The following is a 22,841-nucleotide window of genomic DNA, read 5'->3' as shown; positions in this document are numbered from 1 at the left end:
ATCTGGCACCATCCACAATCCAAGATGTGGGCAAGTACCGTTAAATTTTTTTTCAGTCTTCTGAAAAACTCAGAAACACATTTCTATTTATTTTCAATTGTGGGCTTGTTTCTCTTATAGAAGAATTGACTGAAGAGGCCCAACAGTCCTGGGGTTTGAGCTGCTTGAGTTTCAGACAATGTGCTCCTGATTAATTATTCTGACTCAAAGAACATTGTACCTCTACGGGATGCCACTCTTTAGAAGCGACGTTTCAAATATCTGGACGTTGTTTGCCCTCCAGTTGTACAGATTTGGGGAATTTTCCGATTTCTGTCGTTTGGTAAATTTGCTTTTAAGTATCCCCTCGGGGAGTTGCTTTCATTCCAAGTGTGGGGATTACAGTCAAATTAATGCTCAGTTGAATTGGATTGAGCCACGGGTATCGGCCACCGGAGCCTTGCTGAAGTGTGCAAGGAAATTTTACGTCTTAAAGCTAAAGCTTATTTTATTTAGTCTTTTCAGATGTTTGTCTTGGTATAAGGGACATTCTGGGATCTGTTTGTTTGGTAATAGCACCATGATATTTGCTATTCAATGTGTGCCTTGTTTTATTAACATTTAAAGTAACATTTCTTTTCGAAGTATCATGACTATAGTTAAAAATAAACATGGGAGTATTCTTATAACAAAATCTGAGTTGAAGCGCTTGGTTTCTAAATATATCACTGAGGAGAGGAAGTATTTTTTTCCTTTACAATGGCAGTGTTGCAGACATGACCCTGTAGACATCCAGGCTGGGAATAGTTTGATGTGTAACAAGAAACCGTGTTTATCTCAAAAAAGATATCATAAAGAGAGGCTGAAGTTTTTCCTTTGTAATGTTTATTTTTAACCTCTATTTTAGTCTATTAAAAATAAAAAGACTCGTGTTCATTGTAGAAAAACATAGTGACTACAGAAGGATGCGTTAGTTGGGGCACATGAAGCTCTTAAATAGATCTAAACCTAACGGCTCCTGTAGGAATCCAAACTCGTGGAGGTTTATTTTTCCTCTGTCTAAATTTCCAGGGGTGTGTGGGGTTCATGCCCTGTTCCGGGAGCATCCTGAGAGCAAGGCTGAGTGCATCTCCACCCTGAAGGCGACGGGCCTGGAGGGGAGGTTTGTGGGGTCTCCAAGGGTCTGCCCGTAGCCTACCTCCTGCCTACACACACCTAACCCACCGTCGCCTGCACAAACCGTGTAGCTGGGCAGCACATGCCCACTTGCCATAGAGGAACAAGCAACCAGACCACGGCAGACAGCCAGCAGACTTTGCCATGGTGAGGGAGCGCAAAGAAAATTAGACTCTACCTGAGCTCGTTCATCACAGCCACTCACACCCGTCAGCGTGCTCTTTGCCGGGTGTTGCTCTAACTGCTGGGGTAGAGCAGTGCACGCTGCCCTCGTCGGGTTTGCCTGGTGCAGGGAGGACTCGATGCGGAACATACCAGGCAGCAGATGCTATGGAGCAGGAGGTGGCGGAAGGGCAGATGCCGTTTTTAACCAGGCGGTCGGCAGTGGTCTCTTCTAAGAAGGTGACACGTAAACAAAGGCCTGAAAGAGGGAAGCAGGCGAGCAAGCCACACGGATCTCTGAGGAAAGCGGGTTTTGAGCAGAAGAAGTGGCAGGTGCAAAGGCCCTGGGGTGGGAGCCTGTCGGGCAAAGAGGGGAGCAGTAGGAGATGCGAGAGAGGTCGGGGCAGTGGCAGGACTCCGCTGTTACTCTGACTGAGATAGCGGGGCCGCCGGGGGTTTGAACAGTGACGTCGTTTGCCCTCCAGTCTCTGGCTGCTGTGTGGACACAGAGGGGTCCCGTTAGGAATTGTGGGGTCACCCACCAGGAGATATGACGGCTTGGACCTGAGTGCCAACGGTGGAGGTGGTGGAGCTGAAGGAGTCTGCACGGTACAGGTATTGAAAGGCGGAGGGCAGTCGGATTCAGTCGCGGGCTAGGTGTGAGGTGTGAGGGACAGAGTCGGGTGACACCAGCACTTCGGCCTGAGCCGAGGACACCGGCGTGGGAGGCGTCAATGATGCAGGGCCTTGGTGGCCCTGTTACGCGGGTTCAGAGGAGCCAGTGCAGAGGGGCTCGGGGGTCAGCAGAGGGTCCTGGGGAGGGTGGGGCGGGCTGGGATGCGCCGGACCCGGGGTGTCTGTTGGGCGTCCCGGCGGAGGTGTTGAGAGGGCAGCAGGGGGCTCGCGGGACACGTGAGCCAGAGAAGAGCCCCGCGGAGGTCAGGGGGCTGGCAGTGCGCGGCCAGACTTGATCACCGGGCTGTGCTGTGGCTGGACATGTGGGGCAGAGCTGGCGCGCAGGGCTGAGAGGGCAGGAGGGGAAGGTGGGTGGAACTGGCCGGGGACCGAGGAGGAGCAGCTGGGGAGGAGGGAAGGGAAGCTGGAGGAAGCAGAGACTTGATGCGGGAGGAGCGATGGGCTGTCGGGGCAAGCGGGCTGCCTCGGGGCACAGGCCTGACTGGGGAGAATCAGGAGGAAGGAGCAGGTGCAACCGGCTGACGGGTAGCTGGAGGGGGTGGGCGGGAGCCCGAGATTGCTTTGTTCCTCAAGTCTGTCGAGGGCTCGCTGTCTGCGAACATCTTTGTTCTCATTCTTCAGGGAAAGTTTCTGAGTGCACGTTTACAGGTTGAGAGTTGCTCTCTTTTAGCCAGTCGATATGCTTCCTCTTTTTTGGCCATACATTGTTGCTGTCGAAGTCAGCTGTCTGTGGTTGCTTTATAGCTGATCTGTGTTTTTCTCTCCAGTGTCTTAGAAGATCTTTCCTCTCTCTGTCTTGTTTAAGACGGGAGTCATCGCAGCGTGCGTGTGTGCTGCTGGGAGTGAGCGGGCAGAGGGGGAATCGTGGCGCGGAGAGGAGGAGGGGTTGGGGGGGCGGTGGGCCTCGGGAGCTCCCTCCTGATGGCTGGTATTCCCTCTGCGAAGAGCGGGGAACTGGGGGCAGGGGGGCAGGAAGGAGGTGGGCAGGTGTGGGCGGGAGTGGGCCGTGGGAGTGCGCGGAGGGGTCTTGGGAGGCTGGCGTCACAGAGGGACCGTGGGCCCAATGAGAAGATTTTTTCTGTCCCCCACGGGGCTCCGGTCAGACCAGCGTTGCACAGTCCTGGATCCCAGGAGAACCCGCTTTCTCCGAGATGACCAACTTTGTGGTTTGCTCTGTGCCCTCAGAGACGTCCTTGCCCAGCTCTCAGTCATCGCAAGGCCTGCTGCCTCCAACCCCTCCTAGTGTCGGGCTGACTGGGCTCTGGGCACCCGGAGCCCAGACTTGTGCCGTTGACCACCATCCCCGCTTCCTTGAACGGGAACATGACCGACAAAGGACCCCCCCCGCCCCCGCCACCTCGGAACCTGCCTCAGCTCCACGTGTGTTTCTTTGAAGATGCTTGTGTTGCTCGCGTACCACGACAGGACTGAGGAGCGGGTGGCACTGTTCAGAAATTGGTGTTTGTGCCTGTTGCCTGTTGCTGCCCGTGGACTCGCTGGGTAGGGGTCTGGACCGGGCATGGAGGCTGCAGTGTCTCTGCCCCACGAGGCCGTGGCTGGGAGGGAGCGCGGTGGCTCCGGGCTGGAACCGTCTGGGGACGTCTCCACTCTCGTCTGGCACCTGGGCTGGGGTGACTTGAAGGCCGGCCTCAGCTGGGCTGCCCGCGGGGGCCTCTCACGTGGCCCAGGCTGGGTTCCCCGAGGAAGTGTGTCAGGAGGACGTGTCTGGAGAGCAGACATTTCCAGAGAGGGGGTGGAAGTGCCTGGTCGTTGTGACCCAGCTCACAAGTCTCTGGTGTCATTTCCCCTTCGCACCCCACTGCTGGTCCAAGCCGTCACAAGCCTGTCCGGACTCAAGGGAAGGGGGCGTGGACCCCGTCTCTCAAAATGTTGAAGGATTTGGGCAGTTTTAAAACCACTAATGTGTTGTCCTTCCAAAAAACTTGAAACTCAAGCAGCATGGCAACAGTTGGCTGTGTTGTTGGAGGTGGCCATCAAATGCCAAGAATTCCCCAGTGACAGCGTGTGGGAACCACTGACCCCATGTGCTCAGCTACACATCAGCCCACGTTGTAGCAGCTAGTAACTCCTCACCCCTCCAGAAGCCCCCTGCCCGGTCCCCACTCAGCCGGGCTGGCTGGAGGAGTCCAGGGCCCGCCTGTGCTGTGTGACCTCGGGCAGGTCACCGCGCCTGTCAGTCTCGGCCTCTTCTGCACAGTGGTGGTAACCCCTGCCTTGCAGAGGTGTCGTGAGTGTTCCGGAAAAGTGCGAGGTGCCAGTGGTCCAGGCCCTGGAAGGTATTCCTGGGAATAACCTTGTCGTGCTCAGCAGACTTATTCGTAGAGGGTTACACAGTGCACCTGTGTTCGAACGTGAGCCAGCCACCCAGAATCTGGTTTCCTTTTCCTCTGAGCGAGCGCACGCTCCCAGGACCTTAAGGCGGCTGTGGCGTGTGCCGCAGGGCTCTGAGTGGAGCGGGTGCCTAACCCCGAGGCCCCTGGCGGAGGCTCTTGCCGAGGGCAGCGCTGCTTCGCCGAGCTGTCTTTCAAGTCCGTTTTATACCCGCGCCTCTTTCGTACCTTACAGTTTGATGTTGTTGTTTGTAAGTGGCGTCTTTGTGACCTAACTTTCCTAATTAGTAGTCGCTCACATACGGGGATGCAATGGATATCTGGAATCTTGTTTTCAGCAAGCCTGTCGAGTTCTTTTTAGTTCTGACAGCATGTGTGGGTTCCGCCCTAACTTCATGTAGGTGGTCATGTCGTCTGTGCGTGGCAGCTTTGTGTCTTCATTTCCAGTCACGTTGCATACTTTCTTTCTCTTTTGTTACCGCCCTCGCTCAGATCTGTTCAAGTGGTGATTCCAAGCCTCGCTGTTTGGTTCTGTCCTCCGAAGAAATGCTTTGCTGTGTGAGTGATGTTTTCAGAAGGTTTTTATTAGATGATCTTTATCAGGTCCAGGAAGTCCCTTATGCTAAGTTGGAAGGGGCTCTTGTCTGTTTTGTTTGTTTTTATTTTCTAAATCATGAGAGGACCTTGTTTTCAAACAAGTAAAAACTTACAAGCCATATAAAGAACGTCTGTATACATGCCACCTAGTTTAAAGAAATGGCTTTAAAATGGCTAGAAGCTCTAGGGCCTCTTCTATGTGTGTGTGAAGTGTCTCGGGTCGTGGACCTCCAGAGCCCTGGGCAGACGCAGCGCCCCCAGCTGGCTGCACAGCTGCGTCCCCTTTGCTCCTGGCTGGCTTTGGGGGCTGCACTGTCACTGAAGATGTGGAGCTCAGAATCCTGCAGGCTTTTGCTTCGAAGCCCAGCGCACCTGCCTTCTAACTGCGGGACCCTAATCATTAATTTCAGCCCACTCTGTCTACGAAATGGAGCCAGTGATAGACCGCTTTACAGAATTCTTAGCACTGGTTGGGCAAATGAATGCAGTGCACTTGTTCAGATACAGGCTTGCCAGTGGGGTTACGGGCATCGTTACAGATGCTGAATTACGGTCCAGTTTCAGTGAGCGCTCACCCAGCATTGACGACCTGCCAGGCCCAACAACGTGCTGGGGTGGTGACATGAGTCAGCCTTAGGGTTGTGGGAAGACAGATATCTTGGCCTGCGAACTGCCAAAGCACAAGGTAGAATGGACCCTGGCAGTGGGCGCATACACAGTATGCGGTAGAAACATCACAAGCGGAGAGGTCAGTTGGGGAAAGTGTTGGGTTATTATCGCATTCCTCTAGTTGAGCAAAGAGCAACAGCAGAGCCGTGGGGAGACGTTCAGTAAGGCGGGCTCGTGGGTCCAGGAGGTCTGTCTGCAGGATTTCCTGTTTTCAGGGAGGAAGTGAGGAACAGCTTACAGAGAGGGTGAGGAACGCTCAGAGCAAGGGAAGCGGAGCTGAGGCGGGGAATGAGGAAGGGCTGAGGCTCGTCTTGGGTAAAATGATTTTAAAAGATAGTAGGTTAAGCAGGAGGAAATGTAAAGTGACTCCCGTGAAGATTTCAGCAGTTGATTAGAAGGAGCTGCTTTGGAATGTCACACCTCTGGGGACCAACCCACACTTCTGAATGGTTGAGTCCTGCTGCCTTGCTTGGTCCAAGATAGTTCTTTTCGTGCAGTGGCTTCAAAACATCTGGCCATCACCCCCCGAAGTCATCCTTCAGGCAGGGACGGGCGCTCTGTTCCCATAAGGGTCAGATGTGGAAAGCCTGGAATTCGTCCCTCTCCCGCTGGTGTTGCCGCATTGGGGGCTGAGCTGCGTTGTGGACACCTGGGCCGGTCCGTGCTGCCCCATCTTGTTCCTTCTTCCTCCCCTCGTAGTCTTGTGCTGGACCACGTAGAATAATTCACTCAGTGGTGGACGGACGCCCTGCAGCCTGGGCCTCCAGGGTCACCTGTCAGTTCCCCAGACGGGCAGATGACATGGCACCTTGATTCTGAGTGACACGGGGTGTGTGTGTGTGTGTGTGTGTGTGTGTGTGTGTGTGTGTGTGTGTGTGTGTGTGTGTGTCAGCAGCAGCCCAGCTGGTAGAAATAGACATTTACTCTTTTCAAGGCAGGCGAAAGGCTAAGACTTCCCTCAGCAGCCCTGTGGGACAGAACTAAAATGGTTGTTTCTCATTCTTGATGTCGTTTTTCTTCTTCCTGATTCTCTTTCTCTAAAAATTCATCAGGCCTCACAGGTAATACTGATAGGTCAGGTTTTAGCGGGTTTGCATTAGCTGGAGCTATGTGGATGCTAACTTACCCTTAGTCCGTTACCGAAATTCAACTTAAGGCTTGAAGTCAGCAGGTAGTTCCCAGGGAGAAGGTCCTGGCTCGGAAGCCCGTTAGCGGCCAAGCCTTTACCGCCTGAAAAGCTGTTGTGGGGGGGTGGGGGTGGGGCAAGGCCGCCAGCCCCGCTCCTCTGCTGCTCACCTGCGTGTGTGCAGATGGCGCTCAAGTAGTTAACGGAGTAGTACCTGCCCTGAATAGGTGAGGCGCGCCCTCTGTATTGGGTTTTCTTTTCCATTAAAAAAAAAAAAGAAAGAAATGCCGTCCATATGTCCACGGGTGGCCCCCTGCCGCTTGGCGTCACTGCCCCAGTGAGTCGTGGGCTTCTCGCGGGGACCTCGCCCAGCATCAGTGCAGACTCGCTCCCCCAGAGTGGGCCCTCCGGCGTCGGGCTCCCCTAGTGCTTGCACGTACAAGGCGGTGGTTTCTTGCCACCTCAGAAGATGATTCAGTGTGTGTGGAGGGAGAAGGGGGACCCCAGCCTGAGTCAGAGCTCTGGGTGGGAGCAGGCCCGCCCCGTGTGCCGAGGGCCACATTCCGAAATGGGCAGAAACAGCGTCTGAGCTGCTTTTTTTCTCGTGTGCAGTTCCAGTATGGGTTCCCCTTATCCGGGCTGTAAAACCCAAACTGTGGCTTTAATCTTGTGTTTCATATAACACGTGTGCAGGCAACAGTGCAGAAGCGCGTGGTGAGCTTGGGGCGAGGACACCTAGGTTTACACCCTGCCCTGGCAGTGGGGTGCCCTTTGGCGGGTCCCCAGGCACTGCCCGGCACCTAGGGTCCTTCCAGCCCTCCTGGCTGCAGAGGGAGGCGGAGGCTGCCCTGTCTTCCAGGAGGTGGAGCTGGGTGCCTGCTGCCTGCCATGGGCGAGGGGCTTGACCTTCTCATCTCACTCTGTTCATCTGTAAAATGCAGCCGGAAGTCTTAACAGGCCTGCCACAAATCCTGAATTAGGCAAGTTTTAAAATCAGTGTGGTTATCTATTAAATGGGGGTAATGACCATGCCTATATCTTGTAGGTTTTTAACAAATCGGCCGTATTATTATTTTTCCAATACTAGATATCATATGCCCACTTGAAAAGTACAGAGGCGGAAAGAGGACCAGTCATAGCATGACCATTTGGGAATATTCACTGTTAATATTTTTCTAATCCTTCCTTGAGTTCTCCCATTCATACACCAAGCGTGTGTGTGCGTGTGTACGCGCACGTGTGTAAATAGAGGACAAATGCGATTGCATCAAACGCTGTTTTGGAACTTTCTCCCACTTGGACATCCTTCCATGTAACGACTGTAGATGTGTTGTGTCAGGAAATTACTGTAATGGTTTATTTAACCAGCTCTCTACTGATGGACGTTTTTGTCATTGTCAGTCTTTTATTATGATATACTACAATAAATGCCCTTAGGTATAGGCACCTGGGTATTTTAGGATAAACACCTAGACGTTGAGTTACTAGATCAAAAGGAACATGATTTTAAAAGATTTCTGAAACATACCTTCAAAACCACCTAGTTTGGATAAGAGTGATATTTTCCCCCAAGCTCTTATAAATACCAGATGGGCAAAAAATTACTTACAGTTTTTTTTGGGGGGGGGGGTGGGGATTTCTTTGTGTAAAGGCTGGATGTATCTTCTACGTTTGTTGGCTACTAGGGTTTCCTATGCACACTCTCCATTCATAGATGTTGCCCATTTTCCAGTTGGAGTTTTTAATCCTCAGAAATTTAAACTCTGTATCCAGGTTTATATTTTTAGGTTTGTGAGTTTATTATGTCAAAATTTTCTGAGTTTATCCAGTGCTTAGAGAAGTCTTAAAAGATCTCATGTACTCAGGCTTGCCTCTTACGGCCTCTACTTTTGGCTCCCACCCCATAATTATAAAAGTTATTCAATTTTAATATATTTCTTTGGATGTTTTTGTTTCACTTAAAAATGTTTATTTACGGTTTGTATCCATTTGGAATTTTTTTTTAATAAATGTATTTGTTTATTTATTTCTGGCTGCGCTGGGTCTCTGTTGCTGCGCGTGGGCTTTCTCTAGTTGCGGTGAGCTGAGGTTACTCTTGGTTGCGGTGCATGGGCTTCTCGTTGCGGTGGCTTCTCTTGCTGTGGAGCGCGGGCTCTAGGCGCGCGGGCTTCAGTAGTTGTGGCTCGCGGGCTCTAGAGCGCAGGCTCGGTGGTTGTGGTGCGCGGGCTCAGTTGCTCCGCGGCATGTGGGATCTTCCTGGACCAGGGCTCGAACCCGTGTCCCCTGCGTTGGCAGGCAGGTTCTTAACCACTGCGCCACCAGGGAAGCCCTGGAATTTATTTTTAATAAAATGTAAGGAAGCTCTCCTTAATTTTTTAATATTCAGAAAGCTGTTCTTGTCCTCCTGTCCCACTCATGGACATGCCACCTTCGCCCACCCTGACCTGTCATAGCTGCCTGCTTCCGGCCTCTCTCTGATGTTTCTGCCCGCCCCGTTCTGAGGGTGGGCACCCCGAGAACAGGGGAGTCGAGGGTACTCAGGTGATGCCCAGTGAGTGAGTCGGAGCCGGTGTGTGGAGGTGCTCGGCGTGGGGCTGGCCATGCGGATCTCGGGGAGGGCACTGAGCGCTGTGCAGTTCGGCTTGCTAGCAAAGCTCTCGTGCCGTGAGGGCAGCAAGACCTGTGTCCGAGTCCCGGCTTTGCCTGTCACTCACCTTCTGGTCACCTCGGTTTCCCGTCTGTAAAGCGGGATCCTGTTTGCCTTACCCAGGGTGAGGACTAGACGAGATGATACACGTGATACACAGTGTACGTGCCTGGTGCACTAGTGGTGGCTGTTACTTCCTGAATTATTATGGGAGCTCAGAATAATAATATACGTATTACAAAGAGAAATCACCCATTTTCTGTAGGTACTGAGAGGTGTTCCAGGTAACTGGGATGAAGTAGTTAAGGTAAAAGGGCACTAAACTGGGTTTTCTGAACTTTCCCAGCTGCTTTAGAGGGATGATAGGTTAGATTCCTGAATGTCTGGGGTGATGAAAAGGATCTGGGTTCTTTGGAGAAGAAGACTTCACTGAAGTATGAGAGATGTCATGTGAACTCTTCCGTAAGGGAGGCTGGAGGAGGCGAGGGATTGCTTTGGCGGAGGGCTCAGCGGGGATTGCTTTGGCGTCGGCACTGCGGTTGGCGGGCATGGTGCCCTCTCTGCCGCCCTGGTTCCTCACCTGTGGAGTGAAGACAGTGTCCGAGAGGGTGGACGTGAGAACGACGAGGAGGCACCTGAAATCTCGTGCCCGGAGCGTAGCGGGTGCTTGGTCAGTGCCGGCCTCTTGAGTTGGAAGGGGGCAAGGCTGCTCACCAAAGGCGGAATGGTAGTCCTCGCGTGAATGCCTCATGTTTTTGCCACAAAACACTTGGCATTGAGTTATAAATCAGTAAAGGCATTTCTCCCGACAGTGGGTGTGACACTGAGCTATTCTTTTTTCATCTGTGCACTCGTTTGTTCAGTCATTCATTAAACAGTTGCACCAAACCAGACCTAACCTCTGCCCTGGTGATGCTTATGTTGGTGGGAAAGGCAGTTACTAATCAGAAAGTCACAAGATAACTGTAAAATCAGAACTAGTAAGTGCTGCAGAGAAATGTGTGGGAGAAATGCACGTATGATCGCTTTCCTGTTTTCACGGGGCTTTTTTGTAAAGCGCTTCCAAACTTTCTGACAAACGCTTCAAAGAACCCCTAGTCCACAATAATGTCATATCAGCCATTTGGGGGACATTTCTGTAGGAGGTAATTTGTATTTTACAAGTATTTCTTTAATCCTTCCTCGTGTTAATTATAGTATTTCTGATATTGTTGAGTAAAGACAGATGGTGAATCAGAGGGGGCATTTTTAACTTAAGAGGGAAAGTTCATTAAAACATTTTCTATGAGAAAAAAAGTTTTCTGGGGCTTCCCTGGTGGTGCAGTGGTTGAGAGTCCGCCTGCCGTTGCAGGGGACACGGGTTCGTGCCCCGGTCCAGGAAGATCCCACATGCCGCGGAGCGGCTGGGCCCGTGAGCCATGGCCGCTGAGCCTGCACGTCCGGAGCCTGTGCTCCGCAATGGGAGAGGCCACAGCAGTGAGAGCAGTGAGGCCACAATGGGAGAGGCCACAGCAGTACCGCAAGCAAAAAAAAAAAAAAAAAAAAAAGTTTTCTTTTCACACATCACAGGGGTGGCTTTGGGGACTGTTCCTCAAAGAAGATTGTGTTTTTAATGCTGATGGGAGTTTCAGGTTAACCACAAAAGCCCACTTAAAAACCCACTGTAGGACTTCCCTGGTGGCGCAGCAGCTAGGAACCCACCTGCCGATGCAGGGGACACGGGTTCAAGCCCTGGTCTGGGAAGATCCCACATGCCGTGGAGCAACTAAGCCTGTGCGCCACAACTACTGAGCCCACGTGCCACAATTACTGAAGCCCGCGTGCCTAAAGCCCGTGCTCCGCACCCATGCCCCGCAACAAAAGAAGCCACTGCAATGAGAAGCCCGCGCACCGCAACGAAGAGCAGCCCCCGCTCACCGCAACTAGAGAAAGCACACGCGTAGCAACGAAGACCCAACGCAGCCAAAAATAAATAAATAAATAAGTAAATTTATTTTAAAAAAAAAAAAAACCAAAAAAACCCCATCGTAGACAAAGTTCTTTGAATTTGCAACAAAAATAGAGACTAATATTAGTCACTGGTACGAGGGTAGCTGGGTGCTTGTCTTGTAATGAATCCTCAGTGGTCCGTCTGGCTTGTGGCCTCTTCCCGTGCAAGCTGCATGCTCCCTGGGAGAGGCTGAATATCTTCAGGGTTTTGGGGCCTTTGGGGCCGGCTCTCACCTGGGCGCATCTGCCCCTGGGGTCACAGCTCCCTGTTCAGGCCGCCTTCGGGGCCCTCTCTTTGCATGTTACCAAGAACCAGGTGGGAATTTCCACCGAGAGCGGAAGACGTGAAAGGCTTACAGGAACGGTGGCCCGCGCGAGGGTGACACATTTACAGAGAACAGGTCTGCAGACCACGGCTGGCTGCCTTCCTTGCAGGGCCTGTCCCTATCCCCTCCCCGGTCTGGGGAGGCTGCCACTGTGTCGCCGGGCTCCGCCCAGCCCGCCCTTCCTCTTCATCTAGAGGAGTTGCTGTGCAAGCCTGCCCGAGGGCACGAGGAGGAAGAAAGTCCTCTGGGCTGCTGTGGGCTTGGGGGATGGGGGCTCACGCCCGGGCTGGGACCTGCAGGCCTGGGGGCGTCAGCGGGGCTTGATGGTCAGCCTCTGCTGTGGGGTGTCCCCAGAGCCCCTGCGCTCTGGGCTGACGTTGACTATCCCATCGGAACGCTGGTGGCACCAGACGCTGCTGAGAGCAAGTCCTCCTGCAGTGACCGGACCTGGGTCCTCCCTGCCCCGAGCTGACTCTGAGCTCGCGGGGCAGCAGGAGCGAGGCCCGGGCCAGGCGGAGGTGTCTGTGTCTCGGCCTGGGTTCCATCCCAGCTCCACCTGGCAGGGCACTCGGGCCGGACGTGCGTGTGGGCGAGCGTTCCTGGGTCCTTGTGTCTGGTCAGACGGTCCCTTTCTCCGGGAACTCAACTGGGTTTGGTTTGTTTCCCTGCTCACAGTTGGCTGTCGGTCGCCTGGGTCTAACGCTGCGGTCATGTTTGACTTGATCTCCAGCTGACAGCAGGCGTGCCTGTCTGCATTCTTAGTGCTTCGTCCTGACACTGCTTCCACTCACTTCAGCAAAGAGGCTGCTGGGATTGTTTAATGCAGTTCAGTCAGTTTCGGTGGCCACAAGCGAGCCCTGCCTGTGGAGGCAGCAGGTGGATTTGGTCCGTGGTAACCGTGTGTCCTGGTTTCAGCGGGAGAGTGCTGGTCTGTCGGCACCTGCTTTCTGGTCTGTGCCTGACGAGCTCTTCTAGCCTATGAGGAGACACACCGCCCCAGGCCTGGCCCGGGGAGCCTGACACGCCACCCATCCTCCACACAGCGAAGCCTCAGGGAGCTGATGTCCACGCCGGCTTGGCCCCGGGCGTGGCGTGGAAGGGCTGGACAGCCCTGAGCTGTTTTTATCACTTTCTTTTGCCTTCATAGTTTCTGGCTGTGATACCCAATATAATGAAAAAACAGAATTCTAAAAGGAGAATAGGGGATGCATGGCTTTGAATACAGACGCTTACTTTGAGATTCTGGAAAGAGCTTTACAATGGCCTCCTGGTATCTGGGTGGCAAATCTTTGATCCCAGCCCCACTGAGACGTGGGTGCTGGTGTGCTGGGCTCACTTCCTGGAGGAGTGCCCCACCCTCCAGCCTCCCAGCAAGGCTGTGGCCCAAGTTCAAGCAGCACGGAACAGCCAGTGAGTGCAGACAGGAACGTCATTTGGGCTTTTCTTAAGGAACATTTCAGTCACCCAGGAGCGAACAGTCACGCAGATCTTTTTGTTTTTGAACGTCAGATAACTCATAGTGCGATGTGGTGGAAGGGGCGGGGCCGGGGCCGGGGCCGGCAGCTCTGGGTAGTAAGATGTGGTGGAAGGGGCGGGGCTGGGCCGGGCCGTGGCCGGCAGCCCTGGGCCCCTTCTGGGCAGTCCTGGTGCTTGCTGCTTGGTACCTTTGTGCTGCTTCCTGGGCCTCCCCGAGACCAGGCCCCCAGACCTGCCCAGATCCGGCTCACAGTTGATGGCTTAGAGCAGGTGGGGGTGAGTTGCTGTCTCCTCTGGGTCTCCAAGATTGTCCAAGGTGACTCCAGCCTTCAGGTTCTGTGATTTATTTCAAGTCGACCGTGGTCAGGAATGCTGTTCTCGGCCTGATGGTATAAGCTGGCACCCAGACCTTTGCGTTTGTGCTTGTAACAGCAGATGCGCCATGAAAGCTGGAGTGAAGGGGCAGGGGCGGAGGCCAAGCGGATTCCAGATCCGGGTGCCTGACCTAATGTGGTTTGCAGTTTTTTGAAAGTTCAGTTCCATGTGCCTAAGTACTTAGAAAACAGCATTTGGAATGAAGAGCTTCTCTGAACAACTATGCTTGTCCCCTTGCTCACCCTGGGACAGCTTGATTTCCACACTGGTCATCAGGGAGTTTTTGCCTTGCTTCTTCCCAGGATCCGCTCCCATGGCCCTAGGTGCCCAGCGCGGGTAGAGCCGTGGGCCCTGGGGCACTGCTGTCAGGCCTTATCAGGATGTCTGATTTCTGATTCCCAACTCAGCAGCGTGGTAGGCGGGCCCGTGTGATGAGCAGAAGAAGCCTGGAGAGCCTGTTGTCATGGCAGCCGGTAAATCGTGAGCTCACATCACGTCAGGGATGGGTGATCTCAGGGCAGCCATGGAGACAGAGCCCCTGTGGGCCTGCAGGGCGTGGTGCTGTCTGCAGGGCTGTTCCTGGTGGAGGGACGTCAGACCTGCCCACCCTCCGCACCGCCACAGAGACCACGGAGGTTTTGTGACGTTATCAGCAGCCGAAACACTCTCCTCTCTGCTTAGAGATGAGGCCACCCTGTGCCCCTAGAGCAGGTGGTTCCCAAAAGTGTGCAGTCATGAGCCTCTTTGTCAGTCTGGTGACGCTTGTGGATGGATCCCTTTCCAGAATAATGTTTTTTAAAGCAAAGAACAAAATACATAGGATGACAAAGAAAACTGGTTGTATTGAAATAGTTATCAAAATACCAAACCAAAAGGGTGACAGAGTAACAAATGGGTCCTTTACCACCTTTAATAACAAGGTCCAGCAGCAGGTCTAATGAACATCATGATTTTGAAGTAGCTTCAGGTTTTAAACGTACATTGTGGCGTCTGTGACCGCTGCCACGTGACAAGACAGCCCTGTGTTTTCTGCTTGTCTGGTACACAGACCTCAGTAAGTGGCAGCTATGATTATGCTCTGAAATGCTAATTGAATGAACTTGGTGAGGCTAGATTATTATGCACTGTTAGTGCATCTCTCTTATTAATTTTGTTTGTTTTTAAATATTTGTTTATTTGGCTGCGTCGGGTCTTAGTTGCGGCACGTGGGATCTTTTGTTGTAGCGCGCAGCTTCTCTAGTTGCGGCGCACGGGCTTCTCTCTAGTTGTGGCGCACGGGCTCCGGAGTGCACAGGCTCAGTAGTTGTGGCACGCGGGCTCAGTAGTTGTGGCGCACAGGCTTAGTTGCTCCGCGGCATGTGGGGATCTTCCCGGACCAGGGCTGGAACCCGTGTCTGCTGCATTGGCAGGTGGGTTCTTAACCACTGCACCACGAGGGAAGTCCCCCGAGTGTATTTTAAAATATATATTTATTTATTTATTTGGCTGCGTGGGGTCTTAGTTGTGGCGCGCAGGCTCTTTGTCTCAGTGCGCGGGCTTCTCTCTAGCTGTGGTGCATGGGCTCAGTAGTTGCAGCGTGTGGGCTCTCTAGTTGAGGGGAGTGGGCCCTAGAGCGCATGGGCTTAGCTGCTCCGTGGCATGTGGGATCTTAGTTCCCCAACCAGGGATTGAACCTGCGTCCCCTGCATTGGAAAGTGGATTCTTAACCACTGGACCACCAGGGAAGTCCCTTGTTTGATTTAAACCTTGTCTACTCTCTCAGAAGGACTTGAGGCAGCTCCGCTTTGGTGGCAAACCTCACATGCTCTGATGACAACAGGACCTGTGTCTGAGTCCCAGCTTTGCCTGTTAGTCAACTTCTGGCGTAACAGATGATTTAAATTTTCTTTGTATTTTTCTACATCTTCTGTAATAAGGGTGATAATCAGAGAGAAGACTGCAGTGTAGGAAAGATTCACCCAGTCGCCCGCGTCCACCATCATGGGTAAGGAAACGAGACGGCTTCCTTGAGTGGAAGTTACCCACAGGTGCTGCTTTAGGGCAGGCCCCATGATCTAGTCGGTGAAGAATGGCCCCGCCACGAGCTCTTGGGTACCTGGCACATTCGGAAGGAGGCCAAACTTCCTTCTCTTGGAGGGGGTCTTAGCTGCCGTGAGGTCGCCTCGTGTCTTGGGGCCCTGCCCGTGCTGGTGCATGTAGGCAGCAGTCTCAGGGGATCTCCTTGGCTCCTCGGGTGTGTGACCTGCGTCCCCAGTTCCGGGTGGGAGAGAGGAGGGGTGAGTGTGTGGGTTTGCGTCCGTGTGTCTCCATCCCTCGCTCGGTGGGGGGGGGGGGGGGGCGCTGGGACGGGCGAGCAGCGCTGGCGAGGGGCTGCCAAGAGATGGTGAGGGCAGGTGTCCCACAGCCCTGCTCTGGGACCTTCCTCTTCCTCTGACAGGCCAGCGACAGTCCAGACCTTGGGCGTGGGTTTCTGCAGGACGCCCAGTGCAATGACAGGCTCGCCTCCCGTGGAATCTCTTGAAAGCTTTCTGGTTTCTATGAGCCGGTTACTCATACAGGAAGTCGATTACTCATTCACTACATGTTTCCCTTTCACTGATTGAGCTGTGGCTCTAACGATGGAAATTTTAAACACACCTCGGCAGCAACTCGGCAAACCCTCGTGCCTGCTTTGTCCCTGACGCTGTGCTGGGTTCTCAGGCTCGGGGACTCCTGCCCGCAGCACTCTGGTCAGGAACGGGGGCTGGTGGCCGAGTCACTGAAGTGCTGGGGCTGTGCTGGTAGTTGCTGTGGACGAGTCCTTGCCCGCCGTGACAGCCAGTGTTGCTGGATGAGAAAGAAGCGTTTGCCTTCCCGATCCCAAAGGTTTTGCCCCGTGCAGAGGCAAGCCTAACCGCGGGAAATCCATTCCAAACAAAACTGTTGGATGAGTCGCTGGATGGGAAATGTGCTGTGCGGGCTGCCTGGGGTTGGGAGCAGCGAGGCGGTGGGGCTGCCGGCCGTTCTCACAGGAAGGTCAGACCTGAATTTCTCCGTGAAGAGGGGAGGAGATGTGAGAGGGCTCGGAAGCTGGGGGGCGCTCGCTCGGCCTGCCAGCATGGCAGGAGCCGGGGAGATGAGGTGGCACCTGAAGGTGGGTAGGCACTTGGGGCTGGGTCCCCGCTGAGCAGGCGGCCGGCGCCACAGCCAGTTGGCTTAACGCCAGCTCCGTGAACTCCTCCCCAGACGCTGCCTCGTCTTGGGCTGGGCCTCGGGCTTCCATTTGCTTGTAGGTGTTGGTGACACCCGCTCCTGGGAGCCCAGGGTAAGAAGGCCGAGCAGGGAGCTTGTGCTCTGGGCTCTCCCCACGTCCCCTCCTCACCCTTTCCCTCCGACTCCCTGCCCGTCCGGTGCACCTGTGCGTGGCAGCCCCCATTCCTGCTGCAGTGCGAGGGGCCGCGGGCCGTGTGAGGGGAGCCCCTGGAGAGCTCAACTCTAGGTGATGTGGGCTGGATTTTCGGTTCCCCTGTGTCACATGCGCGCGCGCGTGCCCGTTCGTTCGTCCCTCCTTTTAGCCTCGGGGCCAAGAGCTGACAGCTCCTCCCTCTCCCCTCCTGTCCCGCGTCCCTTCCCCAGCACGGGTGGAGCTCTGCGCTTCCACTGCTCCACTGCTTCCTCTCCGGAGCTTTGTGTGTGGATCTTCCTGCTTGTTTCGGCAGTTTACACTTGGGACTCCCTACGCGTCAGAAAAACAGATCCAAGGTGTCTCAGGACTGAGGCCTGGCGCAGTTTTCATGACCCTCGGTGGGAGAGTTTCCTTCCCAAAGGTATGAAACACAGGTCCTGGGCTTCCCTGGTGGCGCAGTGGTTAAGAATCCGCCTGCCAATGCAGGGGAGACGGGTTCAAGCCCTGGTCCGGGAAGATCCCACATGCCGCGGAGCAACTAAGCCCGTGCGCCACAACTACCGAGCCTGCGCTCTGGAACCCATGCGCCACAACTACTGAAGCCCGCATGCCTAGAGCCCGTGCTCTGCAACAAGAGAAGCCACTGCAATGAGAAGCCCGCTTGCCGCAACTAGAGAAAGCCCACGCGCAGCAAGTAAGACCCAATGCAACCTAAATCAATCAATCAATAACTCTATATTAAAAGAAAAAAAAAAGCCACACAGGTCCTCACCCTGTTCCCTCTGCTTAGAGGGCTTTAACTTGTGACTCTATATTCCATATGCTCCCCACGAACTGTCGGTATTTTCATTATTAAAATCTAGAAGCAAGGAAGAAATATCTTATGAAATTATATATTTTATAAATAATTTACCATTGCATTTTCCCCATTGCTTTTATTAATACAGGTTAGTGACGCAAACTGGTGAACTGTTCTCCTTCTTTCCCGCGGCTTATTGTGTCCAAGTGGTGGGTGTTGGGGGTATAGGAGGCGTAGGCTCAGCCTGAGAGGTGGGCCCCAGGCCTGACCCTGCCTTGCTGAGAGGTAGGTAAGGCTGGGGACTGACAGCTGGCGGGCGGGGGCGGGGGCAGCCTGGGGAGTGGGATGGAGTGGGCACGCCAGCTGTGTTACTACTCTCTGGGCCTTGGACAGCTTCACAGTTCACAGGCGACCCCTTTGCTCCGTAGCTGTGAGGCGCAATTAGGAAACGTGAACCAGAAGGGACCTACTGTATAGCACAGGGAGCTATACTCAGTATTATATAATAACCTATAAGGGAAAAGATTCTGAAAAAGAACATACATGTGTATAAATATGTGTGTGTGTATAATGTATATATGTATGTATAAAACTGAATCACTGTGCTGTACACGTGAAACTTACATGATATTGTAAATCAACGGCAAGAAAGAAAACTGTGAAAGCGCTTTGTAAGCTGGGGCTCCCTTCAGTGTGGCTCGCGCTCCGGTTCCTGGGCCAGATTTCTGTGGCTCTGTGGCTGGACGTTTCCTGGGACACGAAGGTTTAACCTTGACTCTTCTTGCCGGGTGGGAGTCCACCTGAGAACAGGGACCTCGTGTCAGTGGGCACTCAGTGCTGAGTGCAGGGTCTGCATCTGTCCCCAGGGAGCAAGTGGTGTCCCCTCCTTGGCGTGGTCAGGACCCTCAGTGCGAGGACCCCGTGTGACCAGCTGACTCTGGAGAAGTAAACACGGTAATCCACTGGGTGTCCTGCACTCAGACACTCTCCTGGGAGGTGATGTGTGAGCGGCTTGAGAACTCTGTTTATTTTTGTATCTCTGGTCTCTGGCACGCTACCCAGCACGTAAGGGGCACCCAGGCGTGCTTGTTGAAGGGATGGACTGTTGTGAAAGGCTGTGAATATGTCATCTATGAAGTCATAGTAGCTTAGTGGAGAGAGACCCAAAGGTCTCCAGATGGTTTAGCTCAATGAGATTAATAACCTTTAGAGCATGTTGGTTTTCTCATAGAAAGAAACCAAAGTATAAAACAAGTAATTCAAAGACTCCCTGAGTTTTACTATGTCAGAAATACAGTAAGAACAGCTGCTATTATTTTTTGTAGAGTACTTTTGTTTCCAGTGAATGTCAGTAGGGATTGCAGTGCATGGAATTTTTTTTAAAATGAGAACTTTTTTGAAGCAAAGATATTTGAGCGAAAATTAAAGGTATACTGTTAATCGGAAATTTTTTTCGTTGGTTCTTTTCCTAAAACGACTTTGAATTTTATTAATGGAATTACTGAAAGTTCGAGTTGGGACAAAGTGTTTTTCTGTTTTGTTTTGTTTTTGTTTTTTTTAACTGTCGGGGGTGGGGGGGAAGCACTCCTAGATGAAGTTAATGGATTTAAGAGTCATGGAGGAGGGACACTGTCATGACGGTCTGGGTCCCTTTAATTCCATATGAGTCTTACCCCTTTGGCTTTGTCTCATTTGCTAACAATTCACACTGCCCCATCTTTAATCTCTCACATGCAGAGAAAGAGAACAGAAGTGTACGTGGCAAGCATGGTAACCAAAGAGGTATATTATAAAGCACTTTTAAGTAACGAATTGGCTTTACTGCTGAGACTCCTTTGTGGAAAGGTTGGTCTGTTGCAGAGAAGGGGGTGTTGAGTCTTGGCTTCCAGGAGAGAGATGGCAGGGGTAGTTGAGTACCATGTTGACGCAGGCACAGCTGTCGGAAGTCCCTGGAAGAGGGACTGTGGTGTAGGAAGTGGTACTCGGGGGCACAGTGTCAAGGTCTGTGTGTGAGTGTTGGTGTTGGGAGGCTACGCGGGCTTCTCGCTGCTGTGGCCCCTCCCATTGCGGAGCACAGGCTCCGGACGCGCAGGCTCAGCGGTCATGGCTCACCGGCCCAGCTGCTCCGCGGCACGTGGGATCCTCCCGGACTGGGGCACAAACCCGTGTCCCCTGCATCGGCAGGCGGACTTTCAGCCACTGCGCCACCAGGGAAGCCCACGTTCTTGACTCTTGATGTTGCACACACCTTCCTGCGTGACTTCGGTGGTCCGCGGCAGAGGACACTTTGTGAGCGACTTTGGCAACCTTCCTTTGCCTGTCCGAGCTTGGGCTTTCCCAAGGCTGGATCCAGTGTTTCTGGGCTCGTGTGCGTCAGGTGCTCGCTTAGACCTTGATCCTCAGGCTGCTCGTGGTCCAGCCAGCCAGGCAGAGAGCCAAGTGTGATGACAGCACGGTGCGGCAGACTCGTCCTGGAAATGCCAATGAAGTGAGCTGGACACGCGAGGGCTACAGGAGTGAACGGATTCTTCGGGATTCTTGGGCAGGAGCTGGCATGTGCAGGGCTCTGAAGTGTGAGGCTGGTTCTTGGTGGGGAGGGTTCTTGGAGCTGCAGAAGATAAGGCCGAGACGTGAGTGCCTAAATGTCGGGGCCACGTGCTGGGGGGCCACGAAGGTATCTGGCCAGGGTGAGATCAGAATGTGTGGAAAGTGGGTGAGGGGCCTGGAAGCCGAGCCCCCACTAGGATGAAATGGGAACCCGAGCTGAGGCAGAGAGAGATGGATAGGGAAAGAGGAGTTAGAGAGAAAAGCGGGTAAAACGATGAGCACTGTTGAGCAACTGGCCGTGAAGAATGTGTGCGAAGGGTCTTGACAGTGGAGTAGACCACAGCCTCACCGGTGGAGGCGCAGGCCTGGGGGAAGGACTTTGAACTGCGGGTGCAGGGCTGGAACTGTGAGGCTGTCAGAAGAAGTGAAGAGGGTCGGTGAGCGAGGAGGGGACCGGGGAGGGAAACCTTTGAGCAAGGAGGGTGAGGGGCAGTGTCGCGGCCGAGTGGCCGAGGAGGGGTGCGCTCTGGGGGACCTTGAGCCTGGCACTGGGGCGCTCTGCGATGAGGTGGCCCGGGCGGGGTGGGGCATCAGTTTCGGGGGGGGGAAGGAGGGGGTGGCAGTGCCGGCGGGCCTGGGATGGCGGGGTCCAGCGGGGTGGGGAGGGCAGCGTGCCGGGGGCAGGCGCCAGCCTCCTCTCAGCGTGGGCCCTGGGTAACAGGGTTCTCTTTGCCGTTTCCAGTGCTTGCCCCTCCTCCACCGCCACCGCCACCCGTCCAAGGGTATGCCTTCAAGCCTCCACCCAGACCCGACTTCGGGACCTCCGGGAGAACGATCAAGTTACAGGCCAACTTCTTTGAAATGGACATTCCAAAAATTGACATCTATCATTATGAATTGGATATCAAGCCAGAGAAATGCCCAAGAAGAGTTAACAGGTATTCTGTTTTGTCCTTTATTTTAAAACGAATCAACCCTCTCCGATTCTCAGCAGATCCTTCTGACCTTTTCTCCCCAGAAAGCTTCCGTTGCATTTTTCTTAAGTGTTCTTGTATTGAGATACAAAGAAATACGCATTGTAAGTGTGCTGCTCAGTGAGTTTTGACGAATGTTTAGCCACGCCCATCACCCCTGAAAGTTGCCTCGTACCCCCGCCCCCCACCACCAGGGCTGGGATCCGTCCCTGGAGGCTCGTTTCCTGCCTGTGTAGATGGACTCGCACGGCCCACGGGTCCATGAGAGCTGAGAGCTGCCCCTTCATCCTGCTTCTCTCAGCATGTTTTTGAGGTTGACCTGTACCACTGTGTGTGTTAATAGCTTCTCATTTTTGTTGCGGAGGAATGTGTTACGATGCAGTTATTTCATGGTTCATTTACTCATTCTCTCATTAGGTGCTTAGGCGCTCTGGGCTTTGCTGTTACGAATGAAGCTGCTGTGAACTGCTTGTTCAAGTCTTTTGTGAACACACGTTTTCATTTCTCTTAGATAAATACCTGGGAGTGCAGTAGCTGGATCAGAGGGTAGTGTAGGTTCAGCCGTAGGAGACTCTGCCGAGTGGTTTCCCGGCGCGCTCCTACCGCCTCGCGCTCGTACCGCCTCGCGCTCCCGTTGGCAGCGAGACTTCCCGCTGCTCCACATCCTTGTCAGCACTTGATATGGTTCGTCTTGTTGATTTTTGCTGTTTCGGTGAGCGTGTAATGGTTTCTTATTGTGGTTTAATTTCATTTCTTGGTAACCAATGAGTTGAGCACCTTTTCATGCATTATTTCCTTTTTTTTTTTTCCAATGAGTTGTTTGACTTTCTTCTTTTAAATTTGTTTGTTTGCTTATTTATTTATTTTTGGCTGCATTGGGTCTTCGTTGCTGCGCACGGACGTTCTCTAGTTGCGGCGAGCGGGGGCTACTCTTCCTCGCTGTGCGCGGGCTTCTCATTGCGGTGGCTTCTCTTGTTGCGGAGCACAGGCTGTAGGCACGCGGGCTTTGGGTAGTTGTGGCACGTGGGCTTCAGCAGTTATGGCTCACGGGCTCCAGAGCGCAGGCTCAGTAGTTGTGGTGCGCAGGCTTAGTTGTTCCACGGCATGTGTGATCTTCCCGGACCAGGGCTCGAACCTGTGTCCCCTGCATTGGCAGGCGGATTCTTAACCACTCCGCCACCAGGGAAGTCCCTGAAAGTGGTTATTATATTGTGTGTTCTAAGAAACCTTTGACTTCCTGAAGGTTACAAAAACACTTGTCAATTTTTTTTTTTGAACAATTATAGTTTTAGTATAATTCCTTTTGCTACTGTTGGCATGTGTTTTACTCCTATGTATGTTATAAACCCCATGGTACAGTGCTGTTATTTTAAAGAAATTAAGAAAAGAAAATAGTCTATTTACCCACATATTAACCATATCTAGTTCTCTTTATTTCTTTCTGTTGATCTGTGTTTATACTTGCATCATTTCCCCCTCAGCCTGAAGAATATCTTTTATCCTTTCTCATTGTACAAACCTGCCAGTGATGAATTCTCCCACCATTTTTTAAAATCTGCAAATATGT

The 22,841-nt window shown here is 53.2% G+C and overlaps 1 protein-coding gene across 6 annotated transcripts in view; it reads left to right on the top strand.

The window, feature by feature from the left end:
• Positions 1 to 22,841, top strand: part of AGO2 (argonaute RISC catalytic component 2) — a 104,108-nt gene that overhangs the window by 28,932 nt on the left and 52,335 nt on the right. For 3 of the 6 annotated variants that reach the window (XM_059995237.1, XM_059995236.1, XM_069539994.1), the window contains exons 1-2: positions 19,373 to 19,535; positions 21,043 to 21,238. In XM_059995237.1, coding sequence (XP_059851220.1) covers positions 19,388 to 19,535; positions 21,043 to 21,238 — 344 coding nt within the window. In that variant the 5' untranslated portion in view covers positions 19,373 to 19,387. Of the gene's footprint in view, positions 1 to 19,372; positions 19,536 to 21,042; positions 21,239 to 22,841 lie in introns of those variants that run through there. The other 3 variants (XM_059995238.1, XM_059995240.1, XM_059995239.1) reach the window with 2 other exon arrangements.

Source organism: Delphinus delphis, chromosome 17, assembly GCF_949987515.2.
Source record: "Delphinus delphis chromosome 17, mDelDel1.2, whole genome shotgun sequence".
Lineage (NCBI taxonomy): Eukaryota > Metazoa > Chordata > Mammalia > Artiodactyla > Delphinidae > Delphinus > Delphinus delphis.
The sequence above is the reverse complement of the archived record's forward strand: the minus strand, read 5'-3'. Positions and strand labels throughout refer to the sequence as shown.